Below are 22218 nucleotides of genomic sequence, written 5' to 3'. Positions count from 1 at the left end.
AAGATGCAGGTGACTCCACACTTTTCAGAGACTGTTAACGTGCCTTCATCGGAGCTGCTGTTTTGGTGAGCAACTGACTTCAAATGTGTCTGCAGTGGCTGAACCTTTAAGGAATTTTCAGATGAAATTACTACAGAAAAATGGCAAGAAATGAGGTGGAAATTATACCTTCCATAGCACTTCCCTGGAACATAAACATGGACGTACACAACTTGGGCTGAAACAATGACTTGAGGAACTCGAATAACTCAATTACAAGAAATGTCCAAGCATAATCTCTGTTTTGAAACTTTGCAGGGATCCTTTTTCCACATGGACTAATGTTACTATAGATCGACACAGCGCTCAACGTTCAAATAGGTTGGTGCGAAAGCGGCGAGCCAGGAGTAACGAGTCAAAGTTGTAAAAGCTGTAAAAGAATGTCCAAAGTTAGTTTGGGCTCATTTAACCCTTAAAAAAGAAGATGACAAAATGCAATGTGTGTACTGCGTACCACAAAAGCACATCTACGATCGCCAGCACATGGTAACTTATCATCCATCCATCCATTTTCCATACCGCCTATCCTCACTAGGGTCGCGCGCTGCTGGAGCCTCTCCGAGCTATCTTCGGGCGAGAGGCGTGGTACACCCTGAACTGGTCGCCAGCCAATCGCAGGGCACATAGAAACAAACAACCATTTGCACTCACATTCACACTTATGGGCAATTTAAAGTCCTCAATCAATCTACCACGCGTGCTTTTGGGATGTGGGAGGAAACCGGAGTACCCACGCAGGCACGGGGAGAACATGCAAACTCCACACAGGCGGGTCAGGGATTTGAACCCCGGTCTTCAGAACTGTGAGGCAGATGTGCTAACCAGTCGCCCACCCTGCCGCCTGGTAACTTATCAATGTTAGCTAATATACCATAGTATACCACTGCCAGTTAGAACGTACGGTAATGCCCCCGCAAGTGGTCAAGGATGCAGCCACTGATGCACTTTCAATTACTTTATTGAATTAAAGGCAACAAAAAAAAGACAAAATAATATATATATATATATATATATATATATATATATACTAGTAATAGTAATTAATTATTATATATATATAGTAATTTTTATGAGGAAATGCATAAAAATGTCAAGAACGTTTATTATATCCACTTTCATAAGGCTCACTTGAATTCATCTGACAAAGACTGCGTGCCTCGGTGGGTGCTGCTGTTATTGTTAGCAACTGACTTCAAACAGGCTCAGCAGTTGGTGATCTTGAAATCATGTATCAAAATGTGATTTCAAGCATTTCCATTGTAAGTGGTTATTAATCATACATTTGTGCTGGTTTCACACACTCACACGGGCGTCACATGTGACCTGGGGTAACATTCCGAGACTTATGACTAGGACAACTGCAAGGATGACCTCCTTTTTCTTTTCGGCTCAAAACATTCCTCACTATTCAGTCAGCTGGACCTACACTCCTTGTAAACAATATTACAAATCTTCAAGGTTTTTTATTTTTATTTTTTTGGTTTGTGATGCTGGTTGACTTTCATTAGGAAGCCTGAGGAGAATGGCTCTCCCGCACATTAGTCATTAGCAAGACTGTTTCATGGCCTTTTTTTAAAAAAAAAAAATTTTTATTTTTTATTTTTTTTAAGTGTGGGTAAAATGGTGTAATGCTGGCACTTTTATTCAGGCACTTTCAGTGTGTTGTCTTACCGCAAATTCATCAACAAGTGCTTCCTGGTGAAGTTGACAAAGTGTGTCAGTTTCAAGATGGGTGAGTACAACAACAAGACATTGCGTGAGGTGTTTGCTACATTACTATAATAAAATATTCAGTGTCAAATGAACCAAGTTAGACAAATTGATCAAATAGGGTTTTGTTGCGGGGAAAACGGTAGGGGAAATTAATACTACAGCCCCCTGTGCTGTCTGCTTAGTTTGTAAATTCTCATTAATTTTCCAGCTACAATTTTGTAAATAAAAATCCAAACGTGTCACGAGTTGCTAGTCTGAAGCCACACTTCACATAATGTATATTATTTTTTATAATTTGTAGAATTGTATTCATATTTATATTTTTAGTGTATACATTTATTTTTTTTTATGAATTTTTGAATGTAATAGTAAAGTTAGAACATGTGTAATAGTGTGTATTATATTAGCATTTTGTAATTGTGTACATGGATTTTTACATTTTTTTCAGTCGTGCCGAATTACAGCATTTTAAAATGATTATTTATTTTTTAATTTAAAAAAAAAAGTTTTATTGATTACATTTATGACAATGCCGTAATGTATTGTTTTTCATTTCCAGCACATTCTGTCCGCCATGTTTGTTGAGTTTGGCCACTCATAGTATTGGACAATTAAATGACCCCCTGTGATTTCATAATTGAATAAGTACTCTGTATTAAATATGAAATGTTGTTTGGGCTTTCGGCTTGTCCCATGATTGGTCACCACAGCCAGTCAGTTGCATGATTTGTTTGGCACAGTTTTTACACTGGCTGCCCTTCCCGAGCCAACCCAATTTCGCCAAGTGGTCGGGAATCGAACCCACACCATCTGCACAAAAGTCAGCAGCATGTACCGTTGCGTTGAATTGTATGTATCGTATTGAATATAAAATACATATTAGAAATAAAGAAAGAAAAACAGCGCCACCTGGTGTACATTGTCTATCTTGTAGAGTTTCCTGGTCCAACTAAATTGTCTTTTTCCACTGGAATTTCATTAAAAAATTATTTGGGGTATTCTTGTTTTATTCGAATATTATTTTAAAAAAAAAATAGTTATTCATTTTATGCCTCTAGGTATGGTTTTTGTTTGTTTGGGGCTGTCTTTTTTACATTTGGACCTTCTTCTGGTGTTAACATTGCAGGAATCTTTGGCCAGAAACTGGAGGAGACGGTGCGGTACGAGCGTCGCTACGGGAACAAGATGGCGCCCATGCTGGTGGAGCAGTGCGCCGACTTCATCCGCCAGCGGGGGCTTCACGAGGAGGGCCTCTTCAGACTTCCCGGACAGGCGAACCTGGTCAAAGAGCTGCAGGAGGCCTTCGACTGCGGGGAGAAGCCCCTGTTTGACTGGTGGGCTTCTTTTGTCATGTGACCAACAGTCAACACTTCCCCTTATCTGAGCAACCTCTGCACACCTCCTGCGATAACCATAAATAGAACAAGCCCCTGACATGTAAAACATACTTTATGTCAAATATATTCAATTTATGTCACATAATTGCACAGCTTGACTTGCATCACAGCTGCAGAAAGCAACATGGACAAAGTAAAACTAAATAATCTCTTCAGACTGGAATTCAATAATACTTTGTACAAAAATGAGTTGAAAGTGGACGTTTTGAATGACAAGAATAAGCATACTAATAAGAATGAAAATGTTGTCTTAAAATTATGATAAAAAAAAGAAAAAGAAAAAGAAACACTGTCCGGCGAGGGTGTTGCAACCCCCTGAATCCCACCCCACCCCCCGCCCCAAAAAGAATTACCATCCCTCAGTAGGATAGTGCTTAACTTTTTGTGCAAGTACCTGTGACAACGCATTCTTGACCTACAATTGCTCAGTCTGTAAAGCGTTGAACAAGACAACTTGTCAAATGACGGCTCCCCCTTCGTACATTTTGTCTATGCAGTAACACAGACGTGCACACAGTAGCGTCGCTGCTCAAGCTGTATCTGCGAGAACTCCCCGAGCCCGTCGTCCCCTTCCACAAGTACGACGACTTCCTGGCCTGCACCAAGCTGCTCGGCAAGGACGATGACGACACGGTGAGATGGACGGTCTTTAGGGGATGCTTTTCAGCCGTATGTACCCACATGATGAAGTTGTGCTGTTCCTGCTACGCAGGGTATGAAGGAGCTGAGGAAGCTTGTGGAAGGTCTACCTCCTGTCAACTACAACCTTCTCAAGTACATCTGCAGGTACTGTCTATGATGAGAATTGATTCTCAATTGGTTCTGAAAAAGTAGGGTTATTATGTGGGAAAAAAGTCCTAAAATGACGTAAATAAAGTACTAAAATGACGTAAAAAAAATACAATCAGCAAAATATGCGAGAAAATGTCATAGAGGACAAGAATAAAGTTGTAATTAGTTCTAAAAAGTTGTAATGCTATGGGGAAAAACATTCTAAATTGCAAGATTCAATCTTTTTTTTGTGGGAATAAAAAAGTAATACTGTATTAATTATAAGGCAAAAGTCACAAGATTAAGAGACAAAAAAAATTTTTTCTTTAGAAAAAGCAATAATATGAGGGGGTGGGGAGCGTAAAGAATTTCTAAGATAGTGAAAATAAAGTTGTTTTGTTGTTGTCCTAAAATTATGATAAAAAATTACAATTGGCTTTTTTTTTTTTTTTAGAAAGAAATTATATTTTGAGAAGGAAAAAGATAAAAAATCATATTGTGAAAAACAAATAAGAATATTGTTGTTTTATAAAAAAAAGTCCTGACATTATAAGGGGAGAAAAACTAAATATTATGAGTATAAGTATGTAATTTATTAATATTAGGAGAAAAAAAGTCCTAAAATTATAAGAATAAAGTTGGCTGTGTTTGGGAACAAAATCATATTATGAGAAGAAAAAAAATCACAATGTTAAAAGAAACCCTCCACATATGAATCAATTTGTCTGTAAGTTTGCATTTTCTTGTTAGGTTTCTTGATGAAGTCCAGTCATATTCTGGAGTGAATAAAATGAGCGTGCAGAACTTGGCCACGGTGTTTGGGCCAAACATCCTCAGGCCAAAAGTGGAAGATCCAGTTGCCATCATGGAAGGTTTGTATTGAAAGCTGTCCAGACCCAGAGGTTTCCGTGCCAGGCAGTTGATTGTTCTCGTGTCGGCAGGAACCGTCCTGGTCCAGCAGCTCATGGCGGTTTTGATCGGCCGGCACGACACGCTCTTCCCTCGGGACGAGGACAGTCCCGCCGGGCCGCCGGAGATCGCCAACAACAACAATGTGGACTCGCCGAGGCGACCCGCGGCTCAGATGACGGTGGCTCAGAACGTCGAGAACAACAACGTGCAGGCGGTGCGCCAGTGCGTCTGGGAGGCGGCGGACTCTCCTTGCCGGCACGAGGACGGCCAAGGCTCCCTGCGCTCCGCCAGCCCTCGGAACATTCCGGGACGCTTTGACAATACCCGGAGCCCGCCGCTCACGGTTAAAAAGAATCCCGCGTTCAGTAAAGGAAGCGGGATTGTCACCAACGGATCTTTCAGCTCCTCGCCACCCTCCTTGGAGCCAAACTTGGACAAGTGTCAGATTTTGATGAGCGGCGGGAGCTTACCAGGGCGCCGGAACGGGACACTGAAGGGCTCGGGCACAAAAATGGGCACCGGCGGCGTTACAGGAAGCGGGAACTCCAACGGGGTTCTTCGGATGGGAGTCTCCGGCCCTGACGCGGTTGCAGCGGTCCTGAACGGCCACGGTGGTCTTTGGGTACCGAACGGATGCGTCACGTTACGGGAGGCAAACAAAGGGCCGCGCGACTACCCCAACGGGGATCAAACTTGCAACCAGAACCGTCTGTCCACGTACGACAACGTGCACCTGAACCATCACAACCTGCAGCACAACCACGTGGCCCACGTGGCGTGTCTCAGCAGCAACTGTGAGGACAAGCAGAGCGTGGACAGCGCCACCTGGTCTACGTCCTCCTGCGAGATCTCCCTGCCGGACAACTCCACGTCCTGCCGCTCCTCGACCACCACCTGCCCCGAGCAGGACTTTTATGGCTGCCACTACCAGGACCTGGACGGCCCTAACCAGGACGGTGGCGTGGACGAGGGCCGGGACAGCGGCAGAGAGGCGACGCGAGCGGACGTGGCGGCGAGAAACAGCAGCGAGCACAGTGGCAAGGACGACGGAGGAGGAGGAGCGGTAGGAGGACACAGTGCACTTCACAGCCTGGTGGCGAGTCTCAAACAGGAGGTGCTCAAGCAGAAGTCCGAATACGAGGCAAGGATAAAGAGGTGAGATTATGAACTCAAAGAAAACCAAAAAAAAAAAAATCTATTTTTTAAATAAAATACATTAAAAAGGCTGTTTAAAATGAGTTTATTATCTTAAAAAAACAAATGGTAAAATCCACAACAATAAATTAATAATAATAATATATACAATAAAGGTTCTTACCTGAAGAATACAAAATATTTTTCCAATATTTTTTTAAATCTAGTAACAAATTATGAAAAAAATTCATATACATAAATTATTTCATATACATATGTATATATAAATTATGTTTTCATATATGTGTGTGTGTATATATATATATATATATATATATATATATTAAAAAGATTTTACAAAATAATAAGACTTCAATGATAAATGAACAGATGCATTTACCAAAACATAGTACCGTACCTCCCCCAAGGCATTACCATCTCCATCGCCCTTTATTTAGTTAGTAAGCAGCATTACAAAATTTTGGAATTAACATACTGAATACATGATGGATATACAGTAAAAAAGTCTCCACATTGTTTTTTTTTTGTGAGATAACAAAAATGATACCAAGATAAGTCATTTTAAAACTTGTTCCACCATTGTGACCCATAACTCATTGGGGGGGATGGATAATTTGGGAATAATTGGGAACGTGGCTGTTTATAATTAACCAACCATATTCAAACTTTTGTTAAATGGTTGTCAGCACACACCTGACACAATTTTAAGTCCCCAAACAAAGTTCAGATGTTCAAGTAGGCTTTTCCTGACATTATGCAGACCACGGTTTGTGCTGTAGGATGTGACTACGTTCTCAGGGCATTGAATCGATCATAACTGGCCTTCTTAGTCTGTCATTCGAGCAGCCTTCATCAGTTTATGCAAAACAGTCCAGTCCAAACAAAAATGAGAATACATTTGTGAAACTCAAAGAAAATCAAGTTGAACAGCAAAGAATGATGCTAACTTGTTACTAGATAACTAGTATTTAACAGTATTAGGATGAGAAACGTTAGCCCCTGGAATGTATTTCTATGATTTTAGGTGGAGTCTTGGGTGTTATGAAGTTTAATGCTCTTAGGTTCTATGATCTTCTTTAGGCTTCATTCTTCCACTATCCCATGTTAACCAACCACTGTGGCTTTTGCAGCCTGGAGCAGCGCAACCTGGACCTGGAGTCCGAGATGGTGAGCCTGCACGAAGAACTGGACCAGGAGCGTAAGAAGTACACCATGGCCGAGATCAAGCTACGCAACGCCGAGCGGGCCAAGGACGACGCCGAGCGCCGCAATCACATGCTGCAGAAGGAGATGGAGCAGTTCTTCTCCACTTTCAGCGACCTCACCGCCACCGGAAGCAACTCTGCCACCGTGGACCCCCGCCGGCCCGATCGCAGCAACCCCATCTGGATACAGTGAAGGTGGGCGGGACGAACACCTATAAAGACTACAAAGTTCATTGTGACGGCTCCAAGCGGGATTTGGCTGCCGGATGTGGTGAGGAACTGTGGTGAGGTCTTCACCTCCACGAGCATATCGAGAGAGAAAAAAGAAACAAAAACAAAAAAAGGATTCAGAACTAAAAGCAGTCTGACGCTACTATGAAAGCAACTCCAATGACTTGTACAAACTTTCCATAGATGATTACGTAGCCAAGCCTGCTAATGCTAGCGATGCTCAAAAAATACACTCACAACAGAGGGGAACGAGGATCAGCTCCCGATCGATCGTACGAACATTGGATTTATTGGTGGTATGTAGCAAAATGTCTGTCGACTTCACTTCCCGTTTTGTTTTACTCTGCAGTCAGGTCGGCACTGAAAATGAGAATCTGTTCTCAATTGCCTTACCTAGATAAATCAAGGTTAAATGAATAAATGATTATACAAATCTAGAAAGGCATCCGCTGAGAGTATGGAAGATGCAGGAGAGGTGCTAGCGCACAACAAAGCAAGTTTTCCTTTCCTCCTCCTGGTAAGACAAGCAATCTCACACTATTATGACGAAGCAGCTCCAACGAGTGTTGGCACAGATAGTACGGGCAGCGTGTTAGCTGTTTTTTGTTGTTAGCATTCTTTTCAAAATTAGCATTGTGAGCTCATTTGTCAGCAACAAAGCAGAATCGCAACAACCCAAATGTACTGTGTTCAGTAGTGTCCACTAGTATTTTGTTGGGAAATTTTGAATTGGAACTACAGGGACTTGGAAAAAACGTCAGCTGAGAGACTGATAATGCTAGCGGACCGACAAAATAGTCGCTTCTGCCTCGGTTAGCAACCTTCCTCACCGTAACTTACTCTTTTGCCTATGTCAGCAACTCTTTGGCCTCAGTTAGCATCGCATATGCCTTCATTAGCAACTTCTGGTTCCCTGTTAGCATTCCTTTTGCCTCCGTTTGCAACTCTTCTGCGTGTGATAGCAACGATTTGGCCTGCGTTAGTCACCCTTCTTCCTCTTTTAGCATCCCTTCTGCCTTCATTAGCAACCTTGCCCTGTTCACGTCCCTTCTGCCTTCTATAGAAATGCTTCTGCCTTTGTTATCAACCTTTCCCTCTGCTAGCATGTTTTCTGCCTCCTTTAGCTAGTCCTCTCTGCATATCGCTAGCTGAAGTGCTGACGTGACATCTAAAAGTTTTCATTCAATAATTACAGACATCGGTGTAAATGATGACGTCGCCTGGGGTGACGTCAAGGTGAGACTTTGTGTAAATAGAGCGCTATTTAAAGACTCTCAAAGGCTACGTGAGGCTCTACGTACGAAACCATTTGACTTCTCTCCTAGTTGTCCGTTATGCTCGTGTACATAAAGCAGAACGCGGGAGGGGAACGCATGTCTTATTTATAAAGAGAAATGAATATGCCTAAATGTGCTATTTAAATGTATGTAAATGTTCACACTGTATAGGTGCTTGCACTTACTTCCGCGTTGTTGTCCGTGCTCGGGTTCATGACCAAAAACAAACAAACAAACAAAAAAACAAGCAGCAGCGAGTGTGTAGCAAGGTGTGTGTGAGGTAGGGTCAATGAAATATCAAATGGAGTCGTTCTAATAATATGTTCAACCAAACAAACTGTATGTTACAAGGGGGTCGTTTTAAACCTGCTGCTGGTCATTGCAGTTGCTAAAGATGTGTCCCGATGACGTTATTAGGATTCCCACAGGTAGGACACGCCCTGCTCCAATATTACTGGCTCCAGGACACACGCTGTTGCACTATGATTGGCTGCTGTATCCCCGTAGAACATGCCCTAGTGCTTCCAGATGGGAAAAGACGTGTGTGACTTAAGTGTGGCGCCGCAAATGTTTCCCACTAACCTTAACCCACCCTAATCCTAACCGTAACCTATCCTAAACCACTTTAAACCCAACCCTTTCCCTAAACCTAACCATAACTTACTTCTTTGTTTTTATTTCGTAGAAATGTGATACATGTTTGGGATGGTCATCTCGTTACATCTGCGTAGCCTGTCCTTCCCGCGACGCAGGAACGGGGCTTGTCCTGCCTGGAAATTATGTGGGAATCCTAATAAGGCATCCGATGCTAGTTGGCTACATGTTAGCGTCGCTATATACTGTACATACTGTATTTCCCTCCATTAGACACCGTGCCCCTGTTAATCGCCGGGTGCGACATAGACTTAAAGAGGCATAAACGCCTCACTCAAGTAGCTCTGTTTGAACTGTGTTGCCAACCAAAGCAGCAGCACCTACCGAGCCATGTTAAACTTTGTCATTGTGCGTCTCCCTCACCAGCAGATTTTTTTTTTATGGTGAGAGGCAAAGAACTGGGACTACTGTGGAATAAACCACATGTGATACTTGATACTCAAAGTGATTATACAAATGACTAATATGAATAAAAATGTATTAAACAAACTGCAATTGCAATTTCCCACTCTTTTTTTTTTCAATGTTGCTGTGTTGCAAGTCCCCCCAAATCATTTTCTGCCAAATGTGTGAAAATTTTATTTTCAACAAAAACAATTTGAATACAATTATTTTAAATAACAAAATATTTTGAATATTAAAATATTACAGAGAAAAAATTCATTTTCAGCTAAAAAAAAAAGGGTAAAGACACTTGAAATAAAAACTAAAACTTGATCAATTAAAATAAATCCTTCAAAATATCTATAATATTATTTTCTAAACATTAGATAATATAGTATCTTGTACTGTATATAGTATCTTGATAAAATGCAATGCTTTACAGTATATACAACTGTAAATATATATTTCTTTAAATTAACACTCCACAGTACATTAAATCAGGATGTTACTATATAATGCAATTTAAATTATTAATTTTATATACTTTAAAGACATTATTATTTGTAATTAATTTCATGTAGTTACTGCAGTATATATTACAAAATGTATTTTTATGTTGCCAATATATTATCCCTGTAACAATAATAATATTAACAATAAAGTGTTTCAAGAAGCTATGTTTAATTAAACATTGAATTAGTAATGACAGATTAATTAATATTAAATGTATTTAATATTAAAGTACATTTTAAAAATACCAAAATAAGTCACATACAACAGAAAGTCATTATATTTAACTTTAACTAAAAAAGTTAAATAGAAAATGCAGATGGACATGTTTGATTAAACATTAATTACATACAAGTAAATAAAATATAAAACATTTCAATGAAAAGGTTATGGGGCATCTTAATTAAATTTGGATTACATTTGACTAAAATTTAGATTTAAAAAGTCTGTAAAACATTTGAATTCAAAAAGAACATTGGGAAATACTCTACATGTTTAATGAAATAGGAACTACATTTAATTACAATTTAAAAGTTCCCCAAAAATGTATTTAAAAAAGTTAGAGATAAATGTTAAATAGAATACTGTATAGCAATTATAGTTAAAATGCATTAAAATGAAAAATTTGATTGAAAAAAAACTATTGGAAAATTGTTCGTTTTTCACTGAACAGCAATGTTATGCGAAATTCAACAGACAAGACCACACATTTGTCCAAGATCAAAGATTTTGTTTATTTTCAATCACATACATTACGTACTATTATTTTGTTTTTACATACACAGTTCCTTTAAAATGTGTTTGGAGTAACAGCTCTCAGTTTTTATCTCTCTTTTTTTAATTTTATCTTTTGCAATTGTTTAACACTTTTATTTTCCTGAAGCTTTTGAGATCATCAGCAGGAAACTTTTACTGTCAACTCAACAGAATGATTGATGAAAACAGTACAAAGTAAAAGAAGGAAAACTGTTGAAGAACATCACCTGATTCAGATGATCTACACATCGGATGTCGTCAACTTAGTTCAACTTTTAGTTAAGATGCTCGTGTCGCCGTCCGTGCGACTGCTTTTATTGCACTCTTGGACAGTTGCTATATGACAACAAAAGCGTGCATCCAGAAATTTTTTCAGGTGACAATTAAATCAATGTAAAGATCCCTTTTGAGAAAAAAATAAGAGTTGTTGCAGTTTTCAATCAGGGCTGGGGAACCGTGTTGTCCTCTGATGGTTTTATTTGTTTTTACAATTGCATGGCTGGCCGGATCAAGTGCTCTCTGGGCCGTACATGGCCTGCAGGCTGCAGGTTCCCCACTCCTGATCGATTTATTTTACTTCTACATTTCAATGTGACTAAAGATGTCCACCTTTTTACACACATGCGTAACACCTTGTCGTCATTCCCCAAAGAAGGAAAAATCAACACAAGATTTTGAGAAAATTGCATTTTCTGTTCCGATTGTGTTGACTTGCTGGTTTAGTTCAAATCTCACACACGCACACACATGCGCGCGCACACACAGGCACATACCATAACCAAACTGTGATGACAAATGATTCGCCTCTACGTTTACATTCAGTGCAGACAAGCCAGCAAGGATCCAGTGTCTTGTCTTGTATGGAAATATTTTTTGGTTTGTTTTTGTTGCCAAAAATGATTTAAATATAAAGTAAATGAAATAAATAATTCAAATATCACTTAACTCTTTTTAAAAGGAATAAACATGAATTCATGTATTTTAACATTATTTAAATATATATAAATTTCAAGGTGAAGAAATTTACTTTCTGTATGAATCGATTGAATTATTTTGTATTACTGGTATTTATTAAAATTTTGTTCAAATCATTTTTAATAGATTTTCTATTGATCATGTTTATTTGTAATTATTTTTTTTATTTTCCATGTGGTATTTAATTTAAGGTCACTGATGGTGTAGTGGTACACTCGCTTGACTTTGGTGCGGGCAACGTGGGTTCAGTTCCCACTCAGTGACGGTGTGAATGTGAGTGCGAATGGTTGTCCGTGTCTATATGTGCCCTGCGACTGACTGGCGACCAGTTCAAGGTGTAGTCCGCCTTTCGCCCGAAGTCAGCTGGGACAGGCTCCAGCGCCCCGTGACCCTAACCAGGATAAGCGGTGTTGAAAATGGATAGAGGTACTTTGTTAAATTTTTTATTTATACATTTGTAATGAATGTTTTACATTTTTTAAAATGTTTTTTTTTTTTTATTTTTTATTTCACTACACTGGAAAGCACCATGATTTGACATGTCAATTGTCAAATCAGTTAGGAGCAACAGGGGGCGGGATCAGATTTCTCACGCAGAGAATTGGACCACCCTCTTTTGTCGCAGCTCAACCAATCATGTGCCACCATAATGGCTTCCTGCGATCCTTTTTATCGATTTAATATGCACCATTTATTATTTCAATAATTTTATATTTAGACCTTTTTTTGGCAAAAAAAACCAAACTAACTAACTAACTAACAAAACAAAAAAACAAGAACACTCCAATAATGTCTTAGTTATAACAACAAGGTGACTAATTTACATTCAGGAAATAATACTACAAAAACAAAAGTGATCCAGACAATGTAAAGATACAGAATTGTGTAACTGTTTAAAAATGTCCCATAGTGTGCAACAAAAAAAAGTCTCAGAAAGAATGAAAAAAACAAAAAATAAAAAATACGCGTATAGGAGAACGTTGCACCCTGTTTATTAAAAAGAGACAAATTGCCCCGACCGAACGGACCCTGAATGCAACACCGATACTGTAGCTTATTCTGGAGACAGCCCCCTCTAGCAGGCCTTCCAAGGTACTGCAGGTGTACGTCCAAGATGGCCATTTTTTTGAGGAACTCTGGTGAGTGTTTTTCTGCTTTGTTTGTTTGTTTAAATTTTTATCTTGATTTAAACAGCGAATATCGAACTCTTTAAAGTAAAAAATAAAAACCACAAGGTAGTTGCAAAGCCATGCGATGAGGTAAATGATCAAGAACAGAAAAAGGTCTTTGTAATAGCTATGAACCCAAACCTTTTAGTCCTCACGTTTCTACCAATTATTTGCGAGTTTTAAGGCAAAATTAAGTTATGTAACGTGTTGCCGTGCAATTTAAAACACTATTGTACTATTTGTCACCACCAAAAGGCACTTGCCATTGCCAGCTAGAACGAGACAAAATAAGTGATCTTAGGGATACAATACTGTGCAGTAGTCTTGGGCCTCCATCACATTTGTTCATTTCGTTATTATAACAGCAATTTTCCACGAGAATGTTAGTCAGTAGAGCGCAGACCTCCACCAAGGCCGGAAAAGGCGTCATATTTGTCTTTTTGTGTTTGTTAGCTAGCTAGCACGCTACTTCCTGGTTCATGGACTGTCAGACTAGACAGGAGGATTTATGGATTTACGGCGCGCAGAACGGATGCTACCATTGATGCCGTTAAATCCCACACTTCATGGTACCTATTTGTCTCGCCATGGCCCTACTCGCTATTGATGCGGTTACTAGCGAGCACCAGTACAACATATTGATGCTGCCTTGCACTGAATCATGTTGTATCAGTTGGGTGTGGGACAAAATATTGATGTCATTAAATATTGTATCATTATCTCTCACGGTACAGTATTACTTATCAATAAATCCATACATTGTGGTGTTGTCTCTTCCAGTACATTATCGGTTAGATGTGGGGAAAAAAAAAAATCAATATCATGATATATCGCACGATACATTATCGTATTGTTATTTCTCATGGTACAGTACCAGTGATCAAAATATCGACGTTGTAATGTATCGCAGGGTTATCAGTTAGGGTACAGCATTAATTGGAGGTGATACTAAATGTAGATATTGTGATATTTTCTTGCATTATCGCTCATGTTATCAATTGGAAATGTGACAAAATATCAATATCGTCATATATTGCATTGTTATCTCACATGGTACAGTAGCAATTCTGAAAATATTGACATATGACATTGTTATCGCATTGTACAGTATCAATTAAAAGTGATTCAAAATATCAATATTTTGATGTTTTGCGTCATTCTCTCTCACACTATCATTTAGGGGTGGGACAAAGTATCAGTATCGCAATATATCATTTTGTTGTCTCTTACAGTACAGTATCAATTAGAAATGAGACAAAGTATCGTTACCAGGAGATATTGCATCGTTATCTTTCACAATACAGTGTGAACTTTAGATGGAACGAAATATGGTTGTTGGGATATATTTCTTAATTATCTCTCGTTGTTGATCCTGTGATACTGTATCACATTGATACTGTATCTCTGACTGAACAGTATAAATTAGCATTGTTATTTTTTTATGGTATGGTATTAATACTGACCAATATTGACATCTCAATGTATCAAAACAAAATATCGATAGCATGATGAAGCGCATTATTATCTCTCACACTAGCTATCAGAGGCGGGAGAGAATGTCGATATCGTACTGTATCACATTGTTATCAATGATAAAAATATTGACATTGATGGTCTCAGGATACAGTATCAATGAAAAAAATATTGGTATCGCAATGTGTCAGATGGTTATCGCCCAGGAGTCTGTATTAATTAGAGCTGGGACAAAATATCAAAAGCAGTATCAATGACCAAAATATTGACATTGCACTGCAGTTCTCATTATCGCGGCGGTTCTGTATCAATTAGAGTTGGGACAAAATGTCGGTACAGTGATATAACACATTGTTATCTTTCACGATACAGTATCAACGCTCTTTGTTTTGATGATCATGCTTATGTTGTTTTAATAAACATTGTGACGTATCGCTGTGTCGTGATATTATTGATTCATCCACATGCTCACCTAAATGTATTTTTTCCTGTTTTACGTGAAATAAATGCAGTGAAAAAGGTCATTAATACAATAAAGCTTTTGGACTTTTTTGCACAGTAAACTTTAAACTACATGGAACTTGAGAATCAAAGCATTGCTCTCAACATATGTTGTATTAATTGGATCAATGACATGCAAGGTGGTGATTGGCTGTTTTGGGGCGAATGGATGTGCTTTGTCCAGCAGGCCAAAATAAAAGGAACATTACACCAAAAACAGTTTTGCACAGCAATGTAAGCCCTAATTGTCCAGACCAGACCTCCAATAACATCTGTCATAGTCTTAATGGATGTGACACATACAGTCGGCTTCAGCATACGGTGACTTTTTGCAAATTAGAATTGAAATCATGCACGAATGCAGCAATTGGCAGGAGCAATTCAGGTGGCAAGGTGCATCAATAGTCTAAAATAATGAATTTAAGAAAAATTATTATTATACACTCCAAAAAGTGTCATTTTATTTCAATTGAATGTAATTTAAGTTTTATTTGACTTTGTTTTATTACACTGAATAATATTTTGTCAACCTATGATAATCACAAAAAAAACATTTTCTTTCTTTATTGGATTTTTAAAAATGAATCAATTTATTTATTTATTTATACTAAATTAAAAGCCAAGCATGTTAATAAAATGCAATTGTGTGGCTCAGGTTGACATTAGATTTGTTTTTTGAGAAATAAAGTCAAATAAAAAAGAAATAAATGGCATTTTATTAAAAGCTTCCAGCATACTGGCCGTTAGTCCCACTCCGTTTGCCCTTCAACTGTACACAATTACATTATTTACATGATGAGGTGTGTTTATAAACATTTTAAGGGTTGTTTTGGATAAACTACAGCAGATAGGTCACATGATGAGGACAAAGACAGGAGCATATAAATGCTTTTTGGGGCCTTTTGAAGGGGGGCCGGGGGGGTCAGCAGCCAGCCAGAGTGTGATGATTTTACGTTTAAAGGAGATGCAAGTCAAAGCTGCTTTTTGTCTGCAATATACGTGGGCTAATATAAGCAAAGCAACTAGAGGATCATCCACATAAGAGTATAACTTTAAATACCGCTGCTGTTTTTTATTTATTTAGCATGACAACACGCAGGCTTGGTCGTCTCCGATTGATTGTTTCACATTTTTCCTATTTTGTGTTTGTTTTCCGATAGCGCCCCCTAACCCTTGCCTTTCCTCTTCTTCTTCCTCAGCGGCGGAAGAAGGCGGGGTTGCGCAGGCAGGCGGCTAGTCACCTGCAGCACCCCAGCGGTCCCGCCGAGGTCTCCAGGCTACTGTCGGTGTCTGAGGCCAGGGTCTGGTCGGTGGACATGGATGAGATGTCGTTGATGGACGAGGACGGAGGGAGGCTCTCGCTGCTGTTCACGGCTGCACCTGCGCTGAGGGAAGCAACGGCGGCGCCGCGGTTATAACGTACAGAGCGCCCACGCCAGCGCTGGAACCAATCGTGCCACATGGGTAAGGGGGGAAAAGCACGGGGCCGAGCACAAGGTGTTGGACGAGAACACATCACAGCGTGGCTATTGGGACTTGGGTCCGGTGGGTTACAACCAGTTGTAAATACAGTGAACCGCTGCATATTTGCTCTTCGGCATATTCACAGATTTTTATCGGGAGCCTATCCTTCGTTATTTGCTGAAAAGTGCCAGTGTGCATGTTCATTTGCCAGTGTGTGATGTCATGTCAGTTTGCGCTAGCTAGTGTTGTTTAGGTTAGTATGCTAGCTAATGCTATTGATGAGCTTCATGTGAAGGTGGTTTGTTTGTGAGGAGTAATTCAACTGGCTCAGGAGGTAGAGCGGGTCGTCCAGTGACCAAAGGGTAACTGGTTCGAATCCGACTGTCCACATGTCGACGTGTCCTTGGGCAAGACACTAAACCCTAAATTGCTCCGAGTGGGCCTGGCAGCGCCTTGCACGGCAGCAGCCGCCCACTGGTGTATAAATGTGTGTGTGAGTGGGTGAATGTGAGGCTTTGTAAAGCACTTTGGGCACTGTAATTGTGTAGATAAAGCACTATATAAGTGCAGTCCATTTACCATGTACCATCTATTGAATACAGTTGTTTATGTAACATGAGTTCATGAATGTGTTCATGTTAGAAGAATTGTGTTGATGCTTTATGGTCTTCTCTGTTTTAAGTGCTTTACCTCCATCTTGCACCAGCTATACGCAATTACAAACTCATTTTATGGGGGGGGGGCTTTAATAATTCACAGATTTTCGCTGTTTGCACACATACAGTGAATAGGGTTGCAAAATTCTGGGAGTTTTCAAAGTGCAAAACTTTCCATAGGAATTATGGGAATGAATGAATTTACAAAGCTGAAGGTTGGCTCTTAATATCTAGCATAATGCTGACTAAAGCAATCCGATTTCATGCATGTGCAATTGTACAGTGGTACCCTGACTACGAGTCCCCCAACTTACGAGGTTCTGTCGCGTTAAGCGCTGTCGCTAGGTCATATTTATTTAGTTATTATTTGCGAAGACATTACAGTAATAATACTGTAAAAACCCAACGAAAAATGATCGCTGAAGAAATCTGCAATAAAGCAGGGATGCAAACAATGAACCACGATATAGCGGGTGAACGTTTTAATAATTTATTAAACCATAAATATACCACAAACTACCCCAAACCAATTTCATATCATTTCAAAGTCATTTAACAAAATGACCCTTAAAAAATTGTTTACAGATTATTTGATTTAAAAAAAAAAAAAAAAGAAAAAGAAAAGAAGTGCACATGTAAATGTACATGTGGCAAAGTCTCTCCGAAGCTTCCACTAGCAACTCAGGCTAAACTTACAGTAGCTCTTCCCTGACATACAAACATCTTATATCTCTCAGTCGAAATGTATCATTTCAACATACTTCTCCTCTCTTGTCCAATTAATACTTTCCTGGGGCTTTGACGCTATTTCATGCCAACTTATAGCGTTATAGACATAAAAACTGCAAGTAGGTTAATACTGTAGCTCCGGGTAGGTTCCACTGAAAGAAACGTGAATTTGTAGATAGCGGCCCGCGAATAGGCAGGTGTTCACTGGGCATCTTGATGTTTGCGTTTTGTCTTTCCAAAAAGTGAACTTTGACACACGTTTTGAAATGTTTGTGCCGTCATACAGTTGCGTTTTCAGAATTTAAACAGAAATGCTAATGCTAGTTGTTTTAAAAAGGTCCAATTCGTGACACACCTTAATGTCTTTCTGTTTTTTTGCATTTACATGGGAATCATAATTTTCAAAGAACCACTTTCAGGCAGTTGCGATTTCAGCATTTACACATAAATGTTAGTAGACCTAAAACAACTTCCACATTGAGACAAATTAAATGTCAAATATTTTACATTTCAGGCTTTAAATGGAAAAGCTAACGCAAACGTTTTTCAAAAATGTGTACTTTGAGATCTGTTTTCACGTTTGCCTTTTTTAACGTTTCCATTGAAATAGTAATGCTCACATAAAAATATATATATATATTTTTACTGTGGGACCTGTTTTCAAATGTTTGTGTTTTTAACATTTCTGCAGAAATGGGAGCACTAACATGTTTGAAAACGACACAGACTTTTTAGACACATTTTCATAAACGTATTCAAAGGTCACATTTGTGTCGCTCTTATTGCTAGCTAGAGTTCATATGGCTCAATCATAACTGCCCCATAGATTAATGAAAAATGTGTACCTGAAAAATGTAGGCCTGAACTCATTGTTTCCCAAGAACCCAAGTCACCATACATACCACAGTACTCCATATATAGTATACAAAAACACATTTTGATCATACATTATCGCTTAGCACTTCATTTAGCATTAAAGAAGAGTAAGGCGGAGACAGGCAGACAAGACAATGGGGTGTGTGAATATTAGAGGGTCCGGTAAGGTTGTATATAAAATTGACTTACAGCGCGATTAGGCTTATGCACTGAGAGTACCTGAAGGTGAAGGCTGTCCCTTCACTACGCCATTCTTCGTTCTCTCCTCAAAATTCATCACTTCTTTATAGATCAACTCTGTGGAACAAAACAATTAATTAAAAATAACAATACAAAAGTTAAAATTATTGACAGCAGAGCAAACCCACGTTGTACTTCCACCGCTACTCCCAATAATAATAATAATAACAACAATCATCATCAGCATATGGTAATACAAAGCATTTGTAGAGCGGTTTGGTTTTCTGGGTACTCAAAGGTACTTAAATTGAAGATATTTGTATTATTTACAGTATAATGTGAATACAAAATATAAGTTTATATTAAGTATAAGAAATATGAACCAAATTTATCCATCAAATATTTTTAAATTCAGATTTTTAAGGTTTTTAATTTTAGGTAAGTTATGAAAATAAACTAAATATTGTATAAAATTATACAAAAAGTATATAGGTTGAATATTAATAATATAAAATATGCATATGAATAATATATAATATTGTAAAATGTCCATCCATCCATTGTCTGCCGCTTATCCCAGGTCGGGTCGCGGGAGCAGCAGCCTCATAAAAACCATAAAAAAAGATATATAATTAAATTGTGATAAATATAATAATCATAATATAATCTAATTAGATAGAAAAAATCAAATTCATAAAATTCATTAAAACAGGAAATAAGAAACCACTGAGAAATGAGCCCTGTGTGACTGCATCATCAGCATGCAAGTTCGTGTCGGGTAAGAAACAAACAAACAAAAAAAGCATATTAATATTCGAAAGAGAATTTTAAAATGATACACAAAATGTGTATATAAATAAAATACGAAAGATAAGTCAGCTAAAGTAATAAAAACAATGATAAAATATAAAGTAATAAGATGTTGATAAAATAATATATGTATTTTAAAATAATAAGAATAAAATAATAACAATAATAAAGTTGTATTTAGATTCATTTATTGATGAATAAAAGATGAGACAGAATTTGTTGTGTGGCTGAATGTGTCTCACCTTTCCACTCATCAATGGAATGTTCTCTCTCATCAAGCTGCTTGTCATAGATTTGAGGTGGAGGCTGCAAAGTTTGAAAGAAAGTATGGCAACTTTAGTCATTGTGTGTGTTTAGCAGCACGTTAACAAGGCTCATACAACGTCATGTCTTTTCTGCTGTTAGGTAGAAGGCTAGAACTCAGTTTCTCTGCAAGATTTGAGGTTATTTGCAAAAACACAGGAAATGTAATGAACATTTTTGTTAATCCAATATTTGGGGTCAAAATGAGATTTTTTATTCTTGCTTTTTCTTTTGTGTGTTTTTGCGAACGAGCTCCTTACATGAAGCTGCACATACTTGCATACATTATAAACAAATGGAGACAAAATCAATCAATTAGACCTTTTTAAGGTCTAAAAGATGCACACAAAGACATGCTGGCATAGGGAATACATACACATACAACCTTCTTGATTTAAACAACTATGGAGAGAAATAAACCACTTGGAATAAGGAAAATGGTTGATTTAGGAAGAAGACAAGTTCAAGTTCGAGTGGCTCTTTCCATGTAACTATAGGATTTCCAGGCCTTTTTTTCCCCACACAAGTCACGTCCGAGAGAGTCACTTTTGACATTCAATCAGCATAATTTGGGAAGAGAAGGGAGGGAGAGTTTTGCAGAAGGGGTGGTGGTCATTTACCATGGATATTTGGATGAGATCCCTGGCCTTCATCAGCATGAGGTGACATTAGAGAAGGGGGAAAACAGCAAAACATGTGTTGAACAAGGCCACTCATGTAAATATATGTATATACAGTCAGTTCACATCAGAGGCAAGTGCATATATTTCAGGCATATATTTGAATAGGAAGGGAAACAAAATCCTAATTTTTTTTTTTTAGGCTTTTTCCCAATCTCGCTGTCACCTCACACGAATGAGGCACTGATGATGAAGAACATCACGAACAGCACATTAATTCCCAATCAAAATTACTGTTTAAATGGCAGCAAATCAACAGTACGTTCAGGGGACTCTAAACATCGGAATGTTGAACGTGGTTGACGTCAAACCAGTTTCCAGTGCTCAACAAGTCACACATTTTGACTGATTCTTGTCAAATACTGTATCTCTGTTCTACGTCGGAGCAAGAACCTTTCTGATTTTGGACTTTTTTTCCAATCACAGATGCTTGATGTTGCTGTGCTGGTTTAAGATCAAATTTGTGTTGTGCACGTGTATGCGCACATTTTCTTCGAACAAATATCTTAAAATTGTTCGGGAAAGTTGTTCTATGCCAGAGGAAGAATCCAACTCATTTTGAAGGATGTCTCATATGAAGTATTTAAGGCAGCTCCTTTTAAAGTTCTGTGATCTACAATTATCATCCAGTTTTAATCAAATTGTCAGGGATTGTTGGGCTAGATCAGGGCAAGAGCCCTATTTATTTTGACTATTGGATCGAAGATGCTAGAAATAACTGTTGTCCCTTTAATCTCACGTAAATCACTTTTTTTTAAAATTATTTAATTAGTTCATTTTAAACATTACATTTGACCAAAGTTGCAAAAATACAAAATTAAAAACCATCAGGATTAAAGTGATCAAAATGGGGATATGGAATTCCAATCAATTTGGAATGAATTACTCATCATTATAATGTTAACCTCATATTCATCTTTTATTCATCTACTCACCGCCTCCACCTCGGCCGGATCGTACCACACGTTGATGTAGGGGTGCTGCAACGCTTCGTCCACTGATATCCGCTTGGCCGGGTCTATGATCAGCATCTTGGACAGCAGGTCTCTGGCTTGGCTTGCTGCAATTTGTTGATAAAGATCATACAAATTAAAACGGGGAGCAGAGATGAATGGGCCCTCGGACGCGGGATTGCGAGTGTGTCGCGACCTCTGAACATGGCCAAAATCCTATGGCTAGTGATGAAATACGGACGCCATGCTCCGCTCACACAAAATCTGACAAAATCTCAAGGATGAGGTTGTCTTTGAAGGATCCCTGGAAATGGCCAAATGACCCTGAAATGGCCGACTTCCTGTGTTGTATTCGAACTCAATCTCTAGGACAACTTCATCTTTACAGAACACTAGGAAATTACCCTACAATGGCCACTTCACTAATAATAATAATACATTTATA

At 38.6% G+C, this 22218-nt stretch overlaps 2 protein-coding genes across 16 annotated transcripts in view; one reads left to right on the top strand and one right to left on the bottom strand.

Moving 5' to 3' along the window:
- Positions 1 to 9849, top strand: part of arhgap24 (Rho GTPase activating protein 24) — a 53260-nt gene extending 43411 nt beyond the window's left edge. For all 8 annotated transcript variants that reach the window (XM_061747472.1, XM_061747474.1, XM_061747473.1 and 5 more), the window contains 6 exons: positions 2879 to 3086; positions 3647 to 3782; positions 3862 to 3935; positions 4671 to 4792; positions 4862 to 5987; positions 7118 to 9849. In XM_061747472.1, the coding sequence (XP_061603456.1) occupies positions 2879 to 3086; positions 3647 to 3782; positions 3862 to 3935; positions 4671 to 4792; positions 4862 to 5987; positions 7118 to 7385 (1934 nt within the window). In that variant the 3' untranslated portion in view covers positions 7386 to 9849. The remainder of the gene's footprint in view (positions 1 to 2878; positions 3087 to 3646; positions 3783 to 3861; positions 3936 to 4670; positions 4793 to 4861; positions 5988 to 7117) is intronic.
- Positions 9850 to 14505: 4656 nt separating this feature from the next.
- The window catches only part of mapk10 (mitogen-activated protein kinase 10), a 38039-nt gene continuing 30326 nt past the window's right edge, over positions 14506 to 22218 (bottom strand). For 3 of the 8 annotated variants that reach the window (XM_061800263.1, XM_061800258.1, XM_061800260.1), the window contains exons 10-14: positions 21756 to 21880; positions 20761 to 20787; positions 20080 to 20143; positions 19067 to 19144; positions 14506 to 16502 (exon numbers count right to left, since the gene is read on the bottom strand). In XM_061800263.1, coding sequence (XP_061656247.1) covers positions 16360 to 16502; positions 19067 to 19144; positions 20080 to 20143; positions 20761 to 20787; positions 21756 to 21880 — 437 coding nt within the window. In that variant the 3' untranslated portion in view covers positions 14506 to 16359. Of the gene's footprint in view, positions 16508 to 19036; positions 19145 to 20079; positions 20144 to 20760; positions 20788 to 21755; positions 21881 to 22218 lie in introns of all 8 variants that reach the window. The other 5 variants (XM_061800261.1, XM_061800262.1, XM_061800264.1 and 2 more) reach the window with 4 other exon arrangements.

This window comes from Phyllopteryx taeniolatus, chromosome 15 (assembly GCF_024500385.1).
Source record: "Phyllopteryx taeniolatus isolate TA_2022b chromosome 15, UOR_Ptae_1.2, whole genome shotgun sequence".
NCBI lineage: Eukaryota > Metazoa > Chordata > Actinopteri > Syngnathiformes > Syngnathidae > Phyllopteryx > Phyllopteryx taeniolatus.
The sequence above is the reverse complement of the archived record's forward strand: the minus strand, read 5'-3'. Positions and strand labels throughout refer to the sequence as shown.